This window comes from Enoplosus armatus, chromosome 11 (assembly GCF_043641665.1).
Source record: "Enoplosus armatus isolate fEnoArm2 chromosome 11, fEnoArm2.hap1, whole genome shotgun sequence".
NCBI lineage: Eukaryota > Metazoa > Chordata > Actinopteri > Centrarchiformes > Enoplosidae > Enoplosus > Enoplosus armatus.
In genome coordinates, this window is record NC_092190.1 from 1,481,426 (window position 1) to 1,500,894 (window position 19,469).

The following is a 19,469-nucleotide window of genomic DNA, read 5'->3' on the forward strand; positions in this document are numbered from 1 at the left end:
CCAAATAGAGCTAAATAAGTGATTTCTCAAAGTTGGCAACGTTGCAATTATTGCAACTGATCATAACACCAAGCTAGAAACCCAAGAAGCTGGCGGTTTCATTTAAAGCCGGGTTCAGCAGAAGTCCCGCAGACTTTTGCTCGCTGGCCCGAGAGACCTGAAGCTGTTCTGCAGATCCACGTCTTCACATGTGCCAAGCTCGAAGACTGCTGGGAGCAGTTATGAGGAGACTTCAGTCCATTTAAAGTCCATAAACCTGTGATAAATGTTTGTTTGTCTGATTTCAGAAGCTGCAACACGGGGGAAGTTTTCAAAATGCCAAGATGGCAATTACAGCCGCGTGTTACAGATGCCGTCTAATCTGTAGCGAGGGGCTCGTGACAATCAGCTCGATCCAGTTTGGTTTGAGCCTTTGAGACTCTGGCGGCGCCTCGCCGGCATCCGTCCGCTCCGTCAACTGAATAAGAACGAGGAGCGAGCGGAGAGGGGACGGGACCGGCGGCGCGTCAGCCTCCGCAACTGAGCTCAGAGACGAGGCAGAAAGCAGACTGGTGGTGCTGAGCAGGACCGAAGAATCTATAAAACAGAACGATGTGATCTGCTGTGTTCGACTGTGACAGCGCGGAGCCCTGAGGTGAAGCCGAGGGTGTTACAGGTGGAGGTGTTTGGACTAACGACAGTGTGTTCGATACTCCAGCGAAGTGAGAGAAACCTCTGAGACAGTTTGGACTCCACTGAGGTCTCACTTCGTTTTACAGCAGGGCTCCGTGTCTCCACATAACAGCGGGATGGAGACACTGCAGACAGACGGTCTTCAGTGAGCGTGTCTATTGGCCGTTTCATTGATCGACCCTATCCTACTGTGTTTGTAACATCCAGCGTGTCAGAGTTAGACTTCAGACATTTATGCGATTTGCACGATTAACTCCAAAAGTCCTGATGGAGCCCCCAAAGTCCTGAAAGACGGGGGCAGCACCAGATCGGTCGCAGGATCACGTGCGCAGCAATGGGTTCAGTCAGTGCGCGGCGTGCACGTGGACGAGCAGCTGAGAGGGAGTGTATTAAAGGCAGAAAGGTCCTGCAGGAAAGTGACGCTAACTGCTGCAAAATAACAGACATGTCCAGGAGAAAGGGACAGGTCGGCCGTCAGCACGTCATGACATCACACCGTCATGACACCACGACTTCACATCGTCATGACATCACGACCTCACATCGTCATGACATCACGACTTCACTCCGTTTTCTTCGCATTTGGGATGTTTTTTGAGTTTTTCCGTGTAGTAGAAGATATGTGACTGCCATAAACGGTGAGCAGAAACCACGTCAACAAAACAGATCCAGTACCTGTGGTCTATGAATGTCCTGAACTGTCACTCCGGCCGAGAGAGGATTTGTTTTTGTTATCTTGGGCGCGCACGTTAACATCACAAGTTCATAAAAAAAAAAAAAAACCCAACAACCTCCGTGAGTCTTCTCATAATGAGCTCTTTGTCGTTTCATGAATTGAATCAATGTCACTGAGATAGATCAGGTGTCCTCTCGCCGGCAGTCTGCTGATGAAGGACCTCTGGGCATCGTCTCCGAGTGTCGTTATCCCGCTGCTGAGGAGTCACATGATCGCTGACTCCCGGAGACGCAGATTCATGACTTCCAACTTTGTCCATATCTTATTCATTTGACTCTTTACCTCTTTATTAGCTTGTTAACATTCATTAATTCCAGAACTTTTCCACACGTCGTTTTAATATTTGAAATGATTACTAAATCATCTCGCGACTAAATAAATGACAACGTTAATCAGCGCTCTGTCTTTGGAGTCTGACTCCGACTGTTATGAGGCGATTCACATTTTAAAAAAAAGTGTGCAGGAGAGACCAGCAGGTTCTTGAGGTCCATTTTCATTTTCTTCATTTTCTCTCACGTTTAAGTTGACGACTTCGAAACACAGCGATGGAAAGCAATGCAAATAAAAACTATGACCAACTGCACATGTATTCAAGTACTGCACTTACAGTACAAATTGGAGGTACTTTCCTCTTTAGCTCGGAAGCACTTGCAGAAATTCATTTGCTGCACGGTTCATAGAAAACAGCAGACTACAGCGCTGTAAATAAAACAAACATAGGACTGGAAAATATTGGACCTTTTCTTCCACCACAGCTGGAGTTACCGACAGGCGCCTTTAACTCGTTTAACTTTTACTTTCGATACTCAAAAGCGAGTGATTCCCGAGCGGGGAGCACTCGCACCTGTGAGATGAAGACGAAAAAGTACATGGATGAACAGTGAAATGGTTCAAATAGGAAAAGAAAAAAAGATGATCTTCGGAAGAGATCAGCAGTTGTTGCAGCAGCACAAAGAGACGCTGAAGCACATGCTGTAATCTGTCAAAAACGACACAAAGAAATGTTTTATACTTGGGGGATGAAATGAAATGAAATATTTAACAGACCATCAGTGGCACAGGAAGCGTTTGGTCCTCTCGGCTTTCTGTGAGTGACGCTGACAAACACTTATTACGTTTAAGAAGCACAGAACTGTTTGAAAATGAAGCTCTATTGGCTCAAGATATATCATATATATATATAAAAAAAGATGTATTTTATTAGGACTGAAGGTTAAACAGGAGATAGCTGAAACTGACACGACACACTGCTGATCACTGAGTAAGGCGGGAGGAGAACTAGATTTACTCAAAGCACCGCCAACTTTTCTGACTTTCGTGGGGTCAAGGGTCAACACACAGCTCACTGAAGCGTCCCAACCAGCTGTCCAGCGTTCAGCATCATCTCCCGTCAGGAGGCGTTAACAGACACAAGGACCACGTCTAAGCGATCGGCGTCGACTGACAGCCAGAAAAGACCAGTCAGTTTAAACAGCGAGTGGGACGGCAGCGCTCGGCTGGGACTGACGGGGTTAACGGAGCCCTGTTGCAGGTTATTCTTCTACTTTTTTCTGACTTTCTGTGCTTTTTTTTTTTTTTGAAGCTCTACTATTTCTCAGACTGAAACCTTCAAAAAAAAAAAAAAAAAAAAATACCCAAAAGTCAAAACCTCCTCCGAGTGATGGTCCAAGCAAACCGAAAGTGACGTGACCCGGCTGACATTTCTGTGAGGTTTCCAGATGGCGGACGCTGTCCCCGGCGAGACCTCGCCTGTCTCTCTGTTCGTGTCCTGCAGGATTATTAGCGGCTCCGTCTGAGCCTGCAGACGTCCTCTTTAAGGGGGAGAGGTTAATTACTCTTCTTTTACCTTCACATGTTTACACACACACACACACACACACACACACACGCGTGCTCAGAGGCTCCCGCTGAGCCTCCTCTCTAATACGGACTTTGACTGACAGGTGGTATTTGGGAGGGCTGGCCAGGGGAGAGAGGAGCCGCTGTCCATATCCAGGACGAGAAGCGGTGAATCACACACAGGAAAATGTTTTTTGACTTCACCCTCGAGTTCATGGTTTCCTTTTGTCCAAATTGAACGTGTGGAGGTGTTTCACGAAGCGCGAGACGTCTGGCGGAGACACACCGAGAAGAAGGTGCCGGTCGATGACGTGTGTGCGTGTGTGTGTGATGACACGATGATATTCCCATATATTCCCATTCTAAATATTCTTACTTTTCTCACAATTATGACTTTTATTTTTGAAATCTCCATGTTTTTTTTTTTTTTAATGAAAGTGTTATTTAATAGAAGGTGGATGATTGTCAATAGTTCAGTCCCACAGTCAGAGGGAGATCAGAGGTCAGGTACAGACCAAAACCCTGATCAGGGACACTTCAGCAGGGTAGATGTCAGGACACACACACACACACACACGCCTGTCCAGGTGAAGGACGTCTCCTGATGAGAACGTGTGACTGATTCACTTTAATGGAATCTTCCGGCTCACATGGCTGCAGGCGGAACCATAATCACGTTGAGAGCGGAGAGTGTATTTGAGGATGCTCAGTGTATTTAATCTGGTGTGTGTGTGTGTGTGTGTGTGTGTGTGTGTGTGGGGGGGGGGGGGGGGGGCGTGATTTGAAACGGTCTAATTTAGGAAGCAGCTGCAGAGACAGACAAAACACAAGTATTGGTGTCACTGTGTGTGTATTTAAAAAATATATTTTTACAACCCAAATCCTGCTCTGCGGACACAGGTGAGGTGAGCGGGATGAAGATCGCCGAGGAAACTGATGACATGGAGAGCGAGGAAGAGGAGATGGAGGCTGACAGGGAGAGGAAGGTGGTGCAGGGAAACAGGCAGATATGACCAGAGAGGGAAATGATACAGACTACAAAAACACAGAGGGACAGTCATTTCATTTTCCAGTGTTTTAGTCACACGAAGTGAGTTTTCTCTCTCACACACACACACACACACACACACACACACACACACACACACACACACACACACGGGTGATCAGGGATGGTCGATATGATGCTCAGCTTTCAACAACTGTGAGGTTTTATATCTATTTTCTTTGGAAAAGACTTAAATGTGTCTCCAAAGGTGGAACATGTCTTTTGGGACTCTGTTACAGGTAAAAGTCCTGCATTCATGTGAGAAGTGTTATCATCAAAACATACTATAAAAGTACTCATTATGCAGAATGGCCCATTTCAGAATAATACAGCATATATCATATTATTTGCTTATCGATGCTTTAATGTGTTCATCACTTTATTGTTGCAGCTGGTGATAGTGGAGCTTTAAATACTGCTGGGTAGCTTCATTTACATATATATATATATATATCATAATCTCTCGTTCTGATGGAGGAACAACAGTTGACACATTTGCGGGGACGTTGATCAGCGTGTGTTCCTTCCTGTAAAAACAGAAAAATTGAAAATGGAAAAATGAAACCTGCACGGGGATGAAGGGATATCTCTTTGCATCAGAATTATTTATTTGTTTTGTATAACTGCACATTTCCTGTGATGTCAAGCATTCAGAAGAGCCATGTTTTACTAGTCTCACAATAATAATCCATCTACTTTGTTTTTGTGCTTGTGACAAGTAATAATAACCCTAACCCACAAGAAGTCAATGAACTGGACATGCATATCTACATCAGCATATAGAGATACCCATACGTAAACACCACCGCCATCTAGCGTCCGAGCGTGCGCGTTACGCCTCGGGCGTTAACCGTGGAGGGGGCGGCTCCCCTGACGTCACCCCGTTTACCCCGACGTCGCTGGACTCTGGACGCTCTGGACTGCACCGGCGGCGGAGTTAGCTAGCTAGCTAGCACGTTTTTCTACGAAACACCGTGTTTCAGTGAGGTATGCTCCGAGGAATATACGTAGTAGTTAGTTTGTCTGCTTTTAGCAACTTATAAAGCGATTCAACTTAAAGCTGGCGTTCATGATTAGCAGCTAACGATGCTGACACGAGCGCTAACTTTACTTGCTAACCCCTGCACGCGCCCCCCCCCCCCTCCCACCGCCCCCTGATATGGGATACTGTACGCCAAACTCTATTCAAAATATTATGTATTTTTTTTAATGTTCTTTGCTTATTAAACTAGGCGGTGGTCGAGCATATATTCATAATTATTTCGAATTTGGAAACATGTTGTGGGCACACGGACGATGGGAAACGTTATTTGAATGACGTAGTAGTGGTTTTTAATGTGCTGTGTGTGTGTCGCTGCCACTAACGGTAACGTCTGAAAGTCAGTGATATTTTATTCTACCATTTCAAAGGAGGCCACGAGTCAGTGGAAGCAGCTTAATATGAGTCAATTAATAGTGCTAATTGATAGTTCTGTGAACAACAATAAAACTGCAGAGTGACGTGACGCTTATTTCCTTTTAGCTAACGAGGGCTAACTGGTTATTAATGCTCACCAACCTCACTCATTCATTTTCCAAACGTGTGCGTCAGTCCCCCCCCCCCCAATCCAACTTTTACACAAGTCGTCAAACTACTGCAGACCTGATAATGTGTTCGTCTGCCTTTTTGGGAGAGATCCTCATCGATCCTCAATTAGGTGTTAGGGGTTAAATTGGTTGGGACAGCAGTGGTGTAGTATGAGATTCAGTTGTGGTTATCATTCTGCCCCTGTCTCTCTGTAGATCAGAGATGGCCCTCACGCAAGTGTCCTCCAACAAGTGCGCTGGTGGCCTCCAGAAGGTGTTCGAACACGACAGGTGAGATCTTTGCACACCCCCAAGGTTCAGCGGGGAGCTGTGGCGCGCACCTGCGGAGCTGTGAATTCACGCGTGCGTCTGTGTTTCCTCCTCCGTGCAGCACCGAGCTCAAGTGTAAGATGAAGTTTGCCGTCTACCTGCCTCCCAAAGCTGAGGCCGACAAATGTCCCGTCATGTACTGGCTCTCTGGTGAGTGCGCGGCCGGCTGTCGGGTGATGAACGAGCTCACACACACAAGAGATAAAAGAGGGAGAGGTCTTCTGGTGCAGTAACTTAGGCCACATGTTCATCTTCTTAAATCTTAAAGCTTTATTCTGTGTTGTTTTTTTTAAATTTTTATTGCTAACAAATCCCATGAAAAAAAAAAAGTGTCCGTCTCTCAACACTTTCTTGCTTCCCGTCTGTCTGTGGCACTCGGTGAAGACGTCAATCCTAAAAAAACAACAACTACAAAACCAATGTGTAGTTTCATGTTTCAAAAGGCTCAGTCGTGTCCCCCGAACAGCTGCTACACTGTAGTTTTCATCAAAACCAACAGGAGGAAATAGTGCATGTGTTGGGGACTATTTTCATCGGCGGATGAATCCACATGTGGTGCGGAATGTGGTGAGTGTTTGGGGCAGCAGGGCGGTGCGTGTGTGTCAAGATAAACTGAAGTGTGTGTGTGTGTGTGTTGAAGGAAACAACAGTGAGGCTCCCTGATGAGTTTTAAGAAGAGGAAGACATCAGGCTGTGAATTAAATAAAATAAAATATAAGACCTGATCACCTTTCACCTAAAATCAGAAGTCATGTCTTTCTCTGCAGGCCTGACGTGCTCCGAGCAGAACGTCATCACCAAAGCTGGCAGTCAGCTGGCTGCCGCAGAGCATGGCATCATCATCGTAGCTCCGGACACCAGCCCACGTATGCACACACACACACACACGAGAGAGTTGTATGACTGGCCAATCATAAGCCTGGACCAGCAACCAGCTTTGAGCCGCTTTAGATCACTTCCTGTTTCCTGCATCAGGCGGCTGTAACATCGAGGGGGAGGACGAGAGCTGGGATTTCGGCACTGGAGCCGGTTTCTACGTCGACGCCACGCAGGACCCCTGGAAGACCAACTACCGCATGTACTCCTACGTCACTCAGGAGGCACGTTGGACTTAACGTCACCTGCTCATCTGAAAAACACCTTTCAGTTGTACTTCGAGCTGATTAGTGTTCCTGACGATCTCCCTCTCTCTCCCTCAGCTCCCCAAACTGATCAACGCTAACTTCCCCACCGACCCCGACAGGATGTCCATCAGCGGTCACTCCATGGGCGGCCACGGGGCGCTCACCTGTGCCCTGAAGAACCCCGGGAAATACAAGGTACAGCATACACTGATGATTGGAGTGTGGCAGTATTTAATGAACCACCTCAGAGGGTCAGACAGCAGTTTGGGGTTTATTGGCAATTTTCTTTTGAGCAAAAATACCAAATCAAAAGCCCCCCCCCCCCCCCCCCAGTAATGTAACAGGTGAAAGTGATGTTATTTAAATACACACACACACACACAGAGTACACGAGGTCACTGCTACAGAGTGAACCACAGCTGACAAACAAAACAAACACAAAGTAAAGAGTGAGAAACTTTATTGTTCGCAATGTGCAAACATGATGACATAAATACAGGGACAAGTATCAGTGATTGACCTTGTCAACCACTTCCTGTCGATGCTTGTATTTCGTCCGTCTCCCGCAGGCCGTCTCCGCGTTCGCTCCCATCTGTAACCCCATGCAGTGTCCCTGGGGACAGAAGGCCTTCTCAGGGTACCTGGGCTCCGACAGGTCCACGTGGGAGGTGAGAGCACCCCGGACTGCCGGTCGATGATCGATGGTGTCAGAGGTGTTTTAAACTAACCCTCCTCTCCTCTCGCCGCCTCTCAGGCGTACGATGCGACCGCGTTGGCGGCGGCGTACTCCGGTCCTCAGCTCGACATCCTCATCGATCAGGGCCGTGACGACCAGTTCCTGTCGGCCAGCCAGCTGCTGCCCGACAACCTGATCGCCGTCTGCTCCGAGAAGAAGATCCCCGTCGTCTTCCGACTGCAGCCGGTCAGTTCCCGTAGTCTGTCAGAGTAAAAGCACTGACTCTTCACAGTAAAGTCTCAGGAAGACATTCTTTAAAAACGGTTGCATGCTGGGAGAATCGTGGCAGGCAGTCAGGTGTTGTGTGTTAGGGCTGTCACTACAGTGTTCATCTTCATTATTAATTACTGAATGGGTTTATTTTTTTTTAAACCAAAAGAATCAGTTAGTCTGATGTAGCATCAGATATGACAGAGGACCATAAACCTGTTTTTATGCTTTTATAATGACATGAAATGAGAAACTTAATAAGACACATTCCAATGGCATGTGTGCTTACGACCTTTGTGATATAATTCAATACAATTTTATTTGTCTGTACGCACACACACGTACACACGTGTGTGTGTAAGTAAATAAGAAGCAAGAAAAAAGTAGTTATTCACAAAACTACATGCTTAAGAAAATGATATGTGTAATTGATAATAAACACATTCATAAATATCTAAACATCTAAGATATAACATGGGAAAAATGCAAATGTAGAACTTATTGTAAATAGTTTATGAATCAGCTTGAAGTCAGTTTAGCCTTTAATATTATTAATACAACAGTTTGAGCATCAGCTTTTATTTTCTCAGCGTATAGGAAGTAGTTTTTAACCACACACCGCGCCACCATGTGGCCACATAGACAAAGCGCCTCACGTCCTGGTCTTAATTCAAGTGCACAGATAAATGGTTTAACATCATGTTCATAATAAACTAACAGCGTCAGGCTATCAGTTCACAGTTGAAGTGCATCTTATTTTTATCAACATGCTGCAGACTGTCTATAATTTACCCCAGTTCCACCCTTCTGTGGTCTAAAGTGAGTCGTTTCACTAGCGTAAGTGATAGAATTACGAGTGAAAGTCACAGATAATAGAAAGACTTTTCTGCAGTCTAGACCTCCAGACGTCTTGTTTTGTCTGACATTTATTATTGTAAACTTGTTTGAAATACCTCAGTTCATTATTAATATGTAGACGAATGAATCCCAGACCTCATCTCGTCATTGACAAGCATGCCGAGGCCCCAGAGATTCCGTCAGAATCGACATCCTCTTGGTTAAAGGTTATCTAAAGCCTTTGACATCCATCGAATTTCCTTCAAAGGCAAAACCTGCAGACACGTTCAAGACTTTGGCGGTAACGCTGCGTTTTTCCTCCTGCAGGGCTACGACCACAGCTACTTCTTCATCTACTCCTTCATGAACGACCACATCAAGCACCACGCCAAGTACCTGAACGCCTGAACCTCCACCAAGAGAGGAGGGCGGCTCAGGGCGCTCCGCTCCGCCTCCAGCTCTTCTGCTTCGTGTTCAGCCCTGTTCCTGGTAACCAATTCAACCCAGTCTGAAGCTGTTGCACCCGAAGCCTCGAATAAGAACAAACACGAAGAAACGCTCCTGCGGCCCGTTTTTTGTTGATGCAGAGCCGTCAAAGCTGTATTTTTCAGAATAAAAGCCTCGGTTGTTCATTTTGGTGTTTTGTTCTTGACCGAAAGTAACCTGCCAAACACCTTAACGTGTTCTTCATCACGGCGGAGCGGACCTTATTACAGTCTTACCCGCCGGGGAGCTGAACGTGTAGAGTTTGTCCTGAAGGTGGCGATAGAGGAAAGGTCATGGGGTCATTCAAATCATCATCGTCCAGGATCCCTCCGAGGTTGAGAGCTACAACCACCACTGCAATCCCATTATTAACATTTGATAAAAAGATCAACACATAGCTAAATATCCATTTCATAAGTTGTGTTAAGGTACTACAGTCCAGGCTTTTCTACAGAATGTAAAAATGTACACATTTACAGTACGTAAGTTAAATAACTCATAAGTATGTTTCACTCATCAAGTAATTCATTAATATTTAAACCCCTGGAAATCAACGGCTCAACCAACTCAAGTCGAATCACTTTGACTCTTATTTTCAAAACGAGTCAAGGTTTGATGGGAACGTGGAACCCTTTCAGCATCCGCAGCATCTTCCGAATGAACACAAGCAGCGTGTTTTGACAGTTGAGGTCTTTACTGATAAAGTGATGAGAAATACAGTGCATGTATTTACAGTATTCACAGCAGTTAAGGCGACATTAAAAGGGGGCATTTCATGCATGTCAATTTGAGTTGCTGTACAACAAATTACACAAAGGGTTCACAAAGAGTTTTACAAAAGGTCTCGCTGCGTCGACGCTTCAACAGACCTGAAAAGAAGCCACGTTAAAAAATACATTTCCTCCCAGTCAGAAAAGTACAAAAAAAAAAAAAAAAGGGGGAGCGGGAGGCCGTTTATATATCTACAAAGAGAGACGTTAGAAAACACCCAACGCTGCCTCGCGCTCAGCAGGAAATCCACGCGTGCACGTTTCACACCAGCGCCACATTTGAAACTCTTCAGCTCAGATTAAACGGTGATTTCCGATTCTCTCAGTTGCCAAAACAAAGACACAAACACGGACGTTTAAAGTGCAGATTCTGTCGGGGGGGGGGGGGGGGGGGGGAAGCAGCCGCTTTGGTTTTTATTGCTTTTCCCAAAAAACACGCTCGATGACGAGTCTTGAGATCGCGTCCCGTACGAACAAACCTTTATCCGTCTCGCGGCTGGAACACAAACAGACGTCGGCGTCTCTGCCACAAGAAGGCCGACGGGATCCTCCTGACGTGAAGGTGTTTTACTGTTGGGAAGACTTCTATTTTACAGATTAGCCAACAAGGAGACATGATACTGTTATAATAGCTGATATATATTATAATATCTGTGTTGCTGCCCGTAGTGTTGAAATGCGTGAACATGGATTCATCTTAAGTTTGATATTGTGGACAACTCGGCAGCAGATTGTGAAGAACAGGTGTTTGTGAGTGTTTCGCGGTGAAGTGTACAAGAAAAAAAATTTAAATAAAATACAGACTCAAATCTGAAGTCAACGACAAGAAGTCCTCGTGATAAATAATATGTACACAGGCTATAGTACATTTAAATAAAGTCCTTTACTCGCAAGAGAGGAAATGCTTGTTTTGGCAACTGTCGGATCGATCCAGTGGAAGCTCGCGTTTCTCGTTACTGCTGAAACGTAAAAAGAGTAGCTCTGGGTGCCGAGCTGCTTCATATGTACAGAAAGACGAAGCCTCATTCACACACGCCTGCCGCTGCGAGAGGGTTCACTGTGGCGTTTAAAAAGGGGGCGGCGCGTAAATGTGTGACCAAACCCAAGCCACGCCTCGCCGCCTTCTGACTGTCCCTGAATCAGTAATCAACGAACGGAAAGCCTGGAGGTTCATTAAAAATCATTCTCACTCGTAACGCGGCGTGCTCTGCCCTCTAGCGGCCAAAACCAAATCAAAGCAGCTTAAAAGAAAAACCGAACGGGCTTTCTGAGATTCGAGAGATTTGTGAACGCATCCTCAGCTGCTGCAGTTGGACGACGGTGAAGTCGGTGATGTCAGCGTTGGTTGTAGTTTCCAGCAGGTTAATAAAGGTCAACAGTTACTTGCTGCCCCTTTAAAAAGGTTTGTGCCAGATCGGCTTTACCACATGATTCAAAAGGCCAACTCCCTTATTCACACACACACACACACAGAAATACTGCTGACGTAGCAGGCTGAGGAATGAAGCACGGACAGTGTAGTAAACCCCGACCCCCCCCCCCCCCCCCCCCCCCTCTATCTGCCTACATCGATGGTGAGATGAATCATAGCTGACCCTCTGAGCAGTGGCGGGTGTGTTCTCACCTCTCAGCGACACCTCGCGAGTTTTGGCACATCAGAACACTGAATCTCGTAAAGAAACCAAACATGAACAAGTTTCACTTCAAAAGTCTGCCTTTAGCCCCTTACACCCCCCCCCTCCCCGACTGAACACTGACTACCGCCATGTGAGAGAAGACCAAATCAGAGTATTACCTGGACTGGTTTCAATCCAGCAGAGGCTTGATGAACACACATCAGGGTCCCCACAGACTCTGGACCCGGTTCGGGGACATCCAGAGAGCGCCACAGAAAAGCCAGGAAAACGTTTAGCAAACACACGGTTATACCGAAAATATATTAGAGAAAAATATTTTTTGGGGGATATTTCTTCTTGAATGTTTACAACAGCTCGCACACTTTATCTCAGCGTCTCTTTATATTATAAATACGTTCATGTTCTAAAAGTCGACTTCTTCCTCTTCTTCTTCTTCTTCTTCTTCTTCAGGGAACTGAGAGCAAATCCTCAACAGTCCGGCAACACTAAGCCCATCATCTGTGGATGACTGACTGGTCTGTAAAATCATTTTAAGAGTGCAGGAAATAAACAGGTGAAGTCCTACGGCAGCCCAGAGGGTTCAGATTGGAAGCTGCAAACGGCTCCACGGACGCTAAATCTCATTTACGTTTAAATACCGGATTTTTAAAAAAAAAATTATGTTTGTACAACAGTAGCATCAGGGCCAAAACATGTCAGATCTTTTAGAGTGAAGTAAGTAAAAATATGCAATGTTACGACAGTTATAAATAAAGCCATCAAATCTGGTGATACTACCACTTTGTTCTCATGATGTTCTGAAAGTATTTTGACTTTACTCCCTCTCACGGCGGCCCTAATACTCCCGCCGGTCATTATTTTTGGTACCAATCAGTGTAGGAAATTCTAAAAAGAAAACAGCGGAGTTGCATTGACGCCCTTCAGTCGACAGTTTACCTGAAGGGAATGAGTTGAAATCATCGGGGGTTCATTTCCACTCGCACCCCGAAACCGACACAAACACGTGATGGGAACCAGTCAAGGCGTTTTGACCTTCCGTCAGCTGGATTCATCAGTCCTTAATCCACCAGAGGCTCGCCCCTCACGACTCAGTAAATAAATCCACTTCTTTAGTTCCCTGAACACCACTTTGCATCCTGAAATCTAATAAAAAACACTCCGTCGAAGAGAGGGATGCGGAATGAGGCGCGCGTTTGATGGACGTGCCGGCCAGTGGAGGCGCCGCCCGTCTCCCGCCGCTCACGTCAGGAGGGGGTGTTTGGAGGGGGTCTCGTCCACCAGGGCGTGGACCGTGATGCCCAGCTTCACCAGGCCCTTCTCCTCCAGGATGTGGTGGGGAAGGCACAGTTTGTCCTGGGAGACCAGAGTCAGGGCAGAGGAGAGGAGACAGAAGAGGAGCAGATGTGGAGGAGGAAGGAGACAAGGGCAGCACACGATTTAGACACAATGCTGCCAAACGTGAGGTGTGCTTCTGTCTCACCTGCACTTCTGTTGGACAGCAAACACCTGCTGAGTTCAGCACGCACACACACACACACACACACACACACACACACACACACACACACACACACACACACACACACACACACACACACACACACACACAGGGTCTTGGAAGAATAAACACGTCCTGTTAGCGAGCCCTGTGTAAAGCCTGAAGGTCTGATAGATTTAGAGGTTCAGACCCGAAGTGAGACATGAGAGACACACACAGCACTCTGGAGCTCTGGAGTACTTCTTCCACGACTGGTGGAAGAAGTACTCAGAAGTACTAATACCACTCTGTGAAAATACTCCAGTACAAGTAAAGGTCCTGCGTTCAAGACCTTACTGAAGTATGTAAATTATCAGCTAAAGTAGAAGTATATCAATAGTATACTGTTAGTACACTAGTTGGGTAGTTTAATCTTGGAGGGGGGGGAGGGGGGGGGTCATACTTGATACTTGAACAGAAAAGATCTTGTCTCATGTAACAGGACTTGAAACATGTCAACTGGCGTTCTGCGTCCAGTTATTCCAGCTGCTGTCGAGCTCTGGACCAGATTAAACCCCAGATTAAACCCCAGATTAAACCTCAGATTAAACCTCAGATTAAACCTCAGATGAAAGGAACTGTTTGACACTTCATGCTGATTTACTTTTCTTGTTGAGAGAAGACCGACACCACGCATCTGTCCGTTAAATATGAAGCGACAGCCATGAGACAGTTAGCTTGGCTTCACGTAAAGAGACCGGGAACCGAAGCTCGCCGACTCATGTTTAATCTGGGCAAAAACAACGAGCTGGGGGGGGGGGGGGGGGGGGGGTTTATGTTCCGGATCGTTTCTCGGCTGGCCGCTAGTCGTTTCTAACGGACAGATGAGAGCGCGGCGTCTCCCGTCGGGGTCAGGTCCTCGAGTGTTCGCCCGCAGGTCTGCTTCAAAGGCCTCTGAAACAATGACTCCGCGGAACAGACTGCATCCCGAAACTGCATTTATTACCTCAGTCTTTAAAACACCGTCAGACATCACACACAAGTCATAAAAAGAATCCATTCACATCAGCACGAAAAGTTAGAAAATCTGTGCAGACGAGGTGAAGACAACTGAAGTGAACTGCGGGAGTTAATTCACAGAACACGAATGAGCGAACGACTTCAGTTAAGTGCGGCTTCCAGAGACGGTTCTGACGCCGGGTTTGCGTCTTAACGTTCACGTCCCAGTCCTCATGATGTACGAGCCACCTTCTGTTTCCACGTCTGCACTCGTTCAGTTCCTGTGAATTAACCCGACAGCCGATCCAGCTGCCGTCATGGCGGCGCTAAGTGATGAAGGTTTTTCAAAGTTTCTAGCGGGCACGGCAAAATATCCACATTCCTCAGCTTTAATCGCAACATTACAAACAAACGGAGCGGCACTCTAATCTCCGTATTCGTATCAAGCAGCTCGAGAAGAAGAATAAATATGTAACTTCGTAAACTCATCTTAGCGTCTGTAGCCCTTCGGAAACGGTCACATTGCATATCAGGATACAGCAGAGTTGGTCGGTGTGAATTCAAACAAATGAAAAGCAAAACAGATGGAAATTAATGAGTCTAATGAATAAAATCCACATTTTCTTAAAATGTCAAAACATCTCAGAATAACCGTTTTAAAATCATCATCCGACAAATTCAGACCGAAAAACAAACATCTAAATAGCTTTTGTAATATGGCTTCCGCGTGCTCCTCGCCGCTTGAAAAGAACAAAAGCGCCACTTGTGCACGGTCCAGCCCCCCCCCCGTGCCTACGGGAGCAACCACCACGCACGACTTCAAGTTTTAAATGCGCGGGTGGATCAGATTCAAGATTCAAGTGAAACCGAGTCCTTCGTCCCGCTCTTCGTTTCAAGAGCGTCACTGGTCAAACGCGGGCGCTTCAACCATTTGGCGGCCATATTGGAGGTCTCCGGCACTCCTTCTCCGCATCATGCGGTGGACGCGTTCCACCGGTCCACCTGACTGGCTTTGTTAGCTCGTTAGCTAACAGTCGTCGTTGTTGTTGTTGTTGTTGTGGGTTGAGGTCAAAAGACGTCTTACTTAAAACTGCATAAAAAAAAGTGAGTTTCTTTCAGATATCTAGGTTAAAACATAAACATCAGCATTCAGGCGGACCACTAAAGCAAAACACAAATATTTTGTATATTATTACTAGATATGGATGAACAGTGGAGGGGTCCACCTTTACCGGGTCATCTGTAATCTACATCCGACAACAGAGAGTAGCTACATGGACACCCAGTTGTCATTGCCCCTTCAGCCAGCCGTCTAACTAGACCTCCATGATGGTGCCAAATGGCTGCTGGGAGATTTGAGCCGAGCAAGTCAGATGCTATTGTGACCTTATTTGGCACCAGGCTGCTCTACGTACTGTACACGCAGTGTGTGTACGTGGCTCCGGCAGGTGGACTTAAAATTAGATCCTGAACGTTTTGAACCAGGGCTCAGACCAGATTATCGCCGCGGTACAGCGCGTTGATAAGACAGCGGTGACTTTGGGTGAGCTGCTGCTCCACGCGAGTCCAGTGTCCACTTTTTATTGCGAAAGACACGAAAAAAACGTCCGAGCTGATTCAAGAGGAGGAAGAAAAAAAAAATCAAAGAGGAGGAGAGAGGCTCATGCTGACGCTGCATTCCAATCACATGGGATGAAGAGAAAGTTAAAGATTAGAAGGGTTTTTATTGATCCCGCACAGGATCAATAAAATGTCATGACAGGAGTGTATGAATAGTTTGTTGTCAGCTTGGTTTTGTATGATTCACAAAGAGCAAGAACACCCTTAAATAACCCTGACCCCTAACCAGGGACGAGCAACTGCGGTCGGCCCAAAGACCCCCAGGGAGTCACAGAAGCACGTTTGCGTTCCCCCGGAGAGAGTTTCTGTGCGGGCACCTGTGTTGTAGCTCAGCCAGGGTGTTTCCTTACATGGGTCTCTACCGGTGTGGGGGTCTGTGGGGCCGGTGTCTCTTTATTCATATTATTCATTCATCATCAATGCATCAACCAGAGGTGTCCATCACGGTTCGGAGCCACAGTCTTTAAAAGTGACAAGACAAAAGCATTTTAAATAAGGGGGGGGGGGGCAGAGACTCTTTAAAGACTGTGACTGAGCATGCTGTATTTTTGGGTGTCGTTACACATTTCCAGACAAGGTTTATTTTTGAGTGTGATTTTTCCCATGTGACATAAATGCAGCAAAAAAAAGGAGGAGTAGACCGGAGCAGAAAGAGGGCGGGGCTGGCAGGTGACTGACAAGGGCCTGTTGTCACGGGTTACGTTAGCTCGCTCCAACTATAGGCCACAAACAGCAGAACTAGGCAGAGGACGTGAAGCAGGCTTGAGCCAATAAGGTCCCAGATCTGCCATGCGGGAGGCGGGGTTTGAGTGGTAACAGAAACCAGTGAGGGAGTCTCTGACACCCCGGAGGAGGCGGGGTTTGGAGTCGAGATAGCCTTTTCCTGTTTCCTGTCCGGAGAGGTTGTATCCAAGGCAACCAGCGCCTGAACTGTGGCGCGAACCGGCTGCAGGCGGCACTGGATGATGTCATAGGGCGAACAGAGGGAAGACTGGCGCCCCCGAGAGGAAGACAGGGGGAAATAAATGAAGGAAGGAAGGAAGGGAGGGAGGGAGAAAAAAGGGCAGGAGGGGAGAATGAAAACAAGGAAGAAAAAAAAAGGAGGGAGGGAGGAGGAAAGGGAGAAAAAAGCCAGGGAGGAGAAGAAAGAGGAGGAAACAAAGGAAGTGAGGAGGAAGTAGGGAATAAGGGATGAAGGAGATGAAGGAAGGATAACAGAAGAAAAGAGGAAATGAAGACCGAACAAAGATGGGAGGAGGAAACAGAGGAGGGGGTAAAAGAAGGAGGGGAGAGTTGGAGGTAAAGAAGTGCAGGAGGTGGAGTGTTTACAACCAGAAAAAGGAGAAGAAGAAGAAGAAGAAGAGACAAGTGAAATATTCTCAGAGCAAAAAACAATGAGGAAGAACCAAAAAGCGGAGGGGCGAAGAGGAAAGATGGAGGAGATCAGAAACATAATAAAAGGTGACGGATGAAGGAGAGGACACGGATATGTGATGAAGAGGACGGGGGACGAGAGAGATGAACAAACCATTGAACCAAAACCAAAAGTTCGGAGGCGGTTTCAAATAATCAAGAAGAAAAAATGAAGACAGACAAAAAAAAAGAAGAAGTGAAAAACAAATTATACAAAAGAGAGAATGTCGACAAAGAGGAGAAGGAAAGAGGGAGAGGAGAGGGAGGAGGAGGAAGACGTGGTGCGATCCAGCCGGAAAGTAAAAAGAGAAAGAAAAGGCAGGAGGTTAACCAATGAACACAGAGGTCAAAGGTCACAGACAAAGAGAGCGTGAGCTGGTGGGATGAGGCGTTGCGGGGGGGGGGGGGGGGGGGGGGGCAGGCAAGGGGTTACCATGGAAACGAGCAGGGATGCTTACTGAGAGGACGGAGGCGACGGTGACCCCCTCCTCTCTCCCAGTAAGCAGACCACGATGAGGAGCGAGGTGGCTGATGGGAGAACCAGTGCAGTCAGCCAACAGCGCAGCAGGCCAGCACGTTAGCGCAGTAGCTGTTAGCGCGTCAGCTCGGAGAAGCTGTTAGCACGTCAGCTTGCAGAAGCGCTGTCAGTAAAGCATTCAGGCTGCAGGTAGCCGGCTAGTTAGCAGCGTCCACACAGAGGCAGGGAACAGTCAGCAAGCAGCAGCAGCAGCAGCAGCAGCAGAGATGGAGGTCAAAGGTCAACCAGTCAGTGCAGATAAACAGCTCAGAGCGGGAAAGAACTACAGCCATTGACCCGGCCAATATTTTGTAAAGGAAAAAAAAAAAAAAGACGTTTTAAAGAGTTACACACGAAGATGATTTTAAAGATAAAAATCACATTAAAGTACCAAACAATCCTGACTTGATAGAAAACTTCCATCATTCACTTTCCTGGTTTGATGTCGATATGAACAGAATCATATTGTCAAGTATTGCCGACCAGCAGTCAGCATCATTAAACTGACCCCCCCCCCCCCCCCCCCCGCCAGAAGCTCTCAGATGGTTGTTTTAATGGTGACACAAACGTTTAATACAAACAAACTGCGGGTCTCCGTCCACCGATGCCTCCGAATCTATACTGTAAGTGTGCAAAGCGCTTTTCTGTTGATTCGAAAGGAAAGGGATTTTGAGGAAATACGCTCATTCGCTGTCTTGCCGAGAGTCAGAGGAGACGATTGACACGGCGCGGTCAATATGCCGCTACAGCCAGCAGCCGGTTAGCTTAGCTTAGCTTAGCACAAAGGCTGGGAAACAGCTAGTTTCAATCCTCTCTTCTAACTCAGCCAGAAAGAGTGCAGCGTTTCTATTAAGACTGCCTTTGGGTTTTCTCTCTTTGCTGCTGTATTTCCCAGAAGCCACCAGGCAGAGCATATGAACAGCAACACACACACACACACACACACACACACACACACACACACACACACAGTAAAACCCCCGAGCAGCTCTGTTGGATCGACTCCTGTCGTGATGGAGGAAGCTGGAAGCCACAGGCAGCGATGACAGCGGTGATGAGTCAGCGTTAAATGTCGACATCAACAACCCATTTTAAAAGCGATGAGAACAGAGGGGGGGCAGGTAGGAACACTGAACCAGTCCTGGGAGGACGCCGAGTGGTTCTCGAGTTTGAACTTAGCGACAGGAACACATTTTAACCGGTTGGTTTCAGCAAGTTCTTAACTTTGAGGGTCCAGGCTTCTCTTAAAAAAAAAGTCCTGTCCTATTTCTGCTGCTGCTGTTAAAAACATGGAATCACCAGCCGTCCTCCCAGATCTGGCTGACACTTCAGTGTCGTCGTGATCAGTGTCCTGCAAAAATCCTCAGTTTCACTTTCCACCTCGCTTACCCACACAAATCACAAGACAACGTGGCCGCCGCCGCCGCCCTCATTAACGTGGGATAATTGATC

General features: G+C 46.8%; 2 protein-coding genes across 2 annotated transcripts in view; one reads left to right on the plus strand and one right to left on the minus strand.

Annotated features, from left to right (window-relative positions):
• The first annotated feature begins 5,184 nt into the window (after window positions 1-5,184).
• On the plus strand, window positions 5,185-9,730 carry esd (esterase D/formylglutathione hydrolase). Its single transcript, XM_070914407.1, has 9 exons — window positions 5,185-5,282; window positions 6,078-6,152; window positions 6,253-6,341; window positions 6,959-7,057; window positions 7,167-7,291; window positions 7,391-7,510; window positions 7,885-7,983; window positions 8,070-8,237; window positions 9,426-9,730. The coding sequence occupies exons 2-9, from the start codon at window positions 6,085-6,087 to the stop codon at window positions 9,504-9,506; spliced, it is 849 nt and encodes a 282-aa protein (XP_070770508.1). The 5' UTR covers window positions 5,185-5,282; window positions 6,078-6,084; the 3' UTR covers window positions 9,507-9,730.
• A 7,054-nt stretch (window positions 9,731-16,784) lies between these two features.
• The window catches only part of lrch1 (leucine-rich repeats and calponin homology (CH) domain containing 1), a 56,048-nt gene continuing 53,363 nt past the window's right edge, over window positions 16,785-19,469 (minus strand). Inside the window, exon 20 of the mRNA XM_070914463.1 lies at window positions 16,785-17,078. Coding sequence (XP_070770564.1) covers window positions 16,785-17,078 — 294 coding nt within the window. The remainder of the gene's footprint in view (window positions 17,079-19,469) is intronic.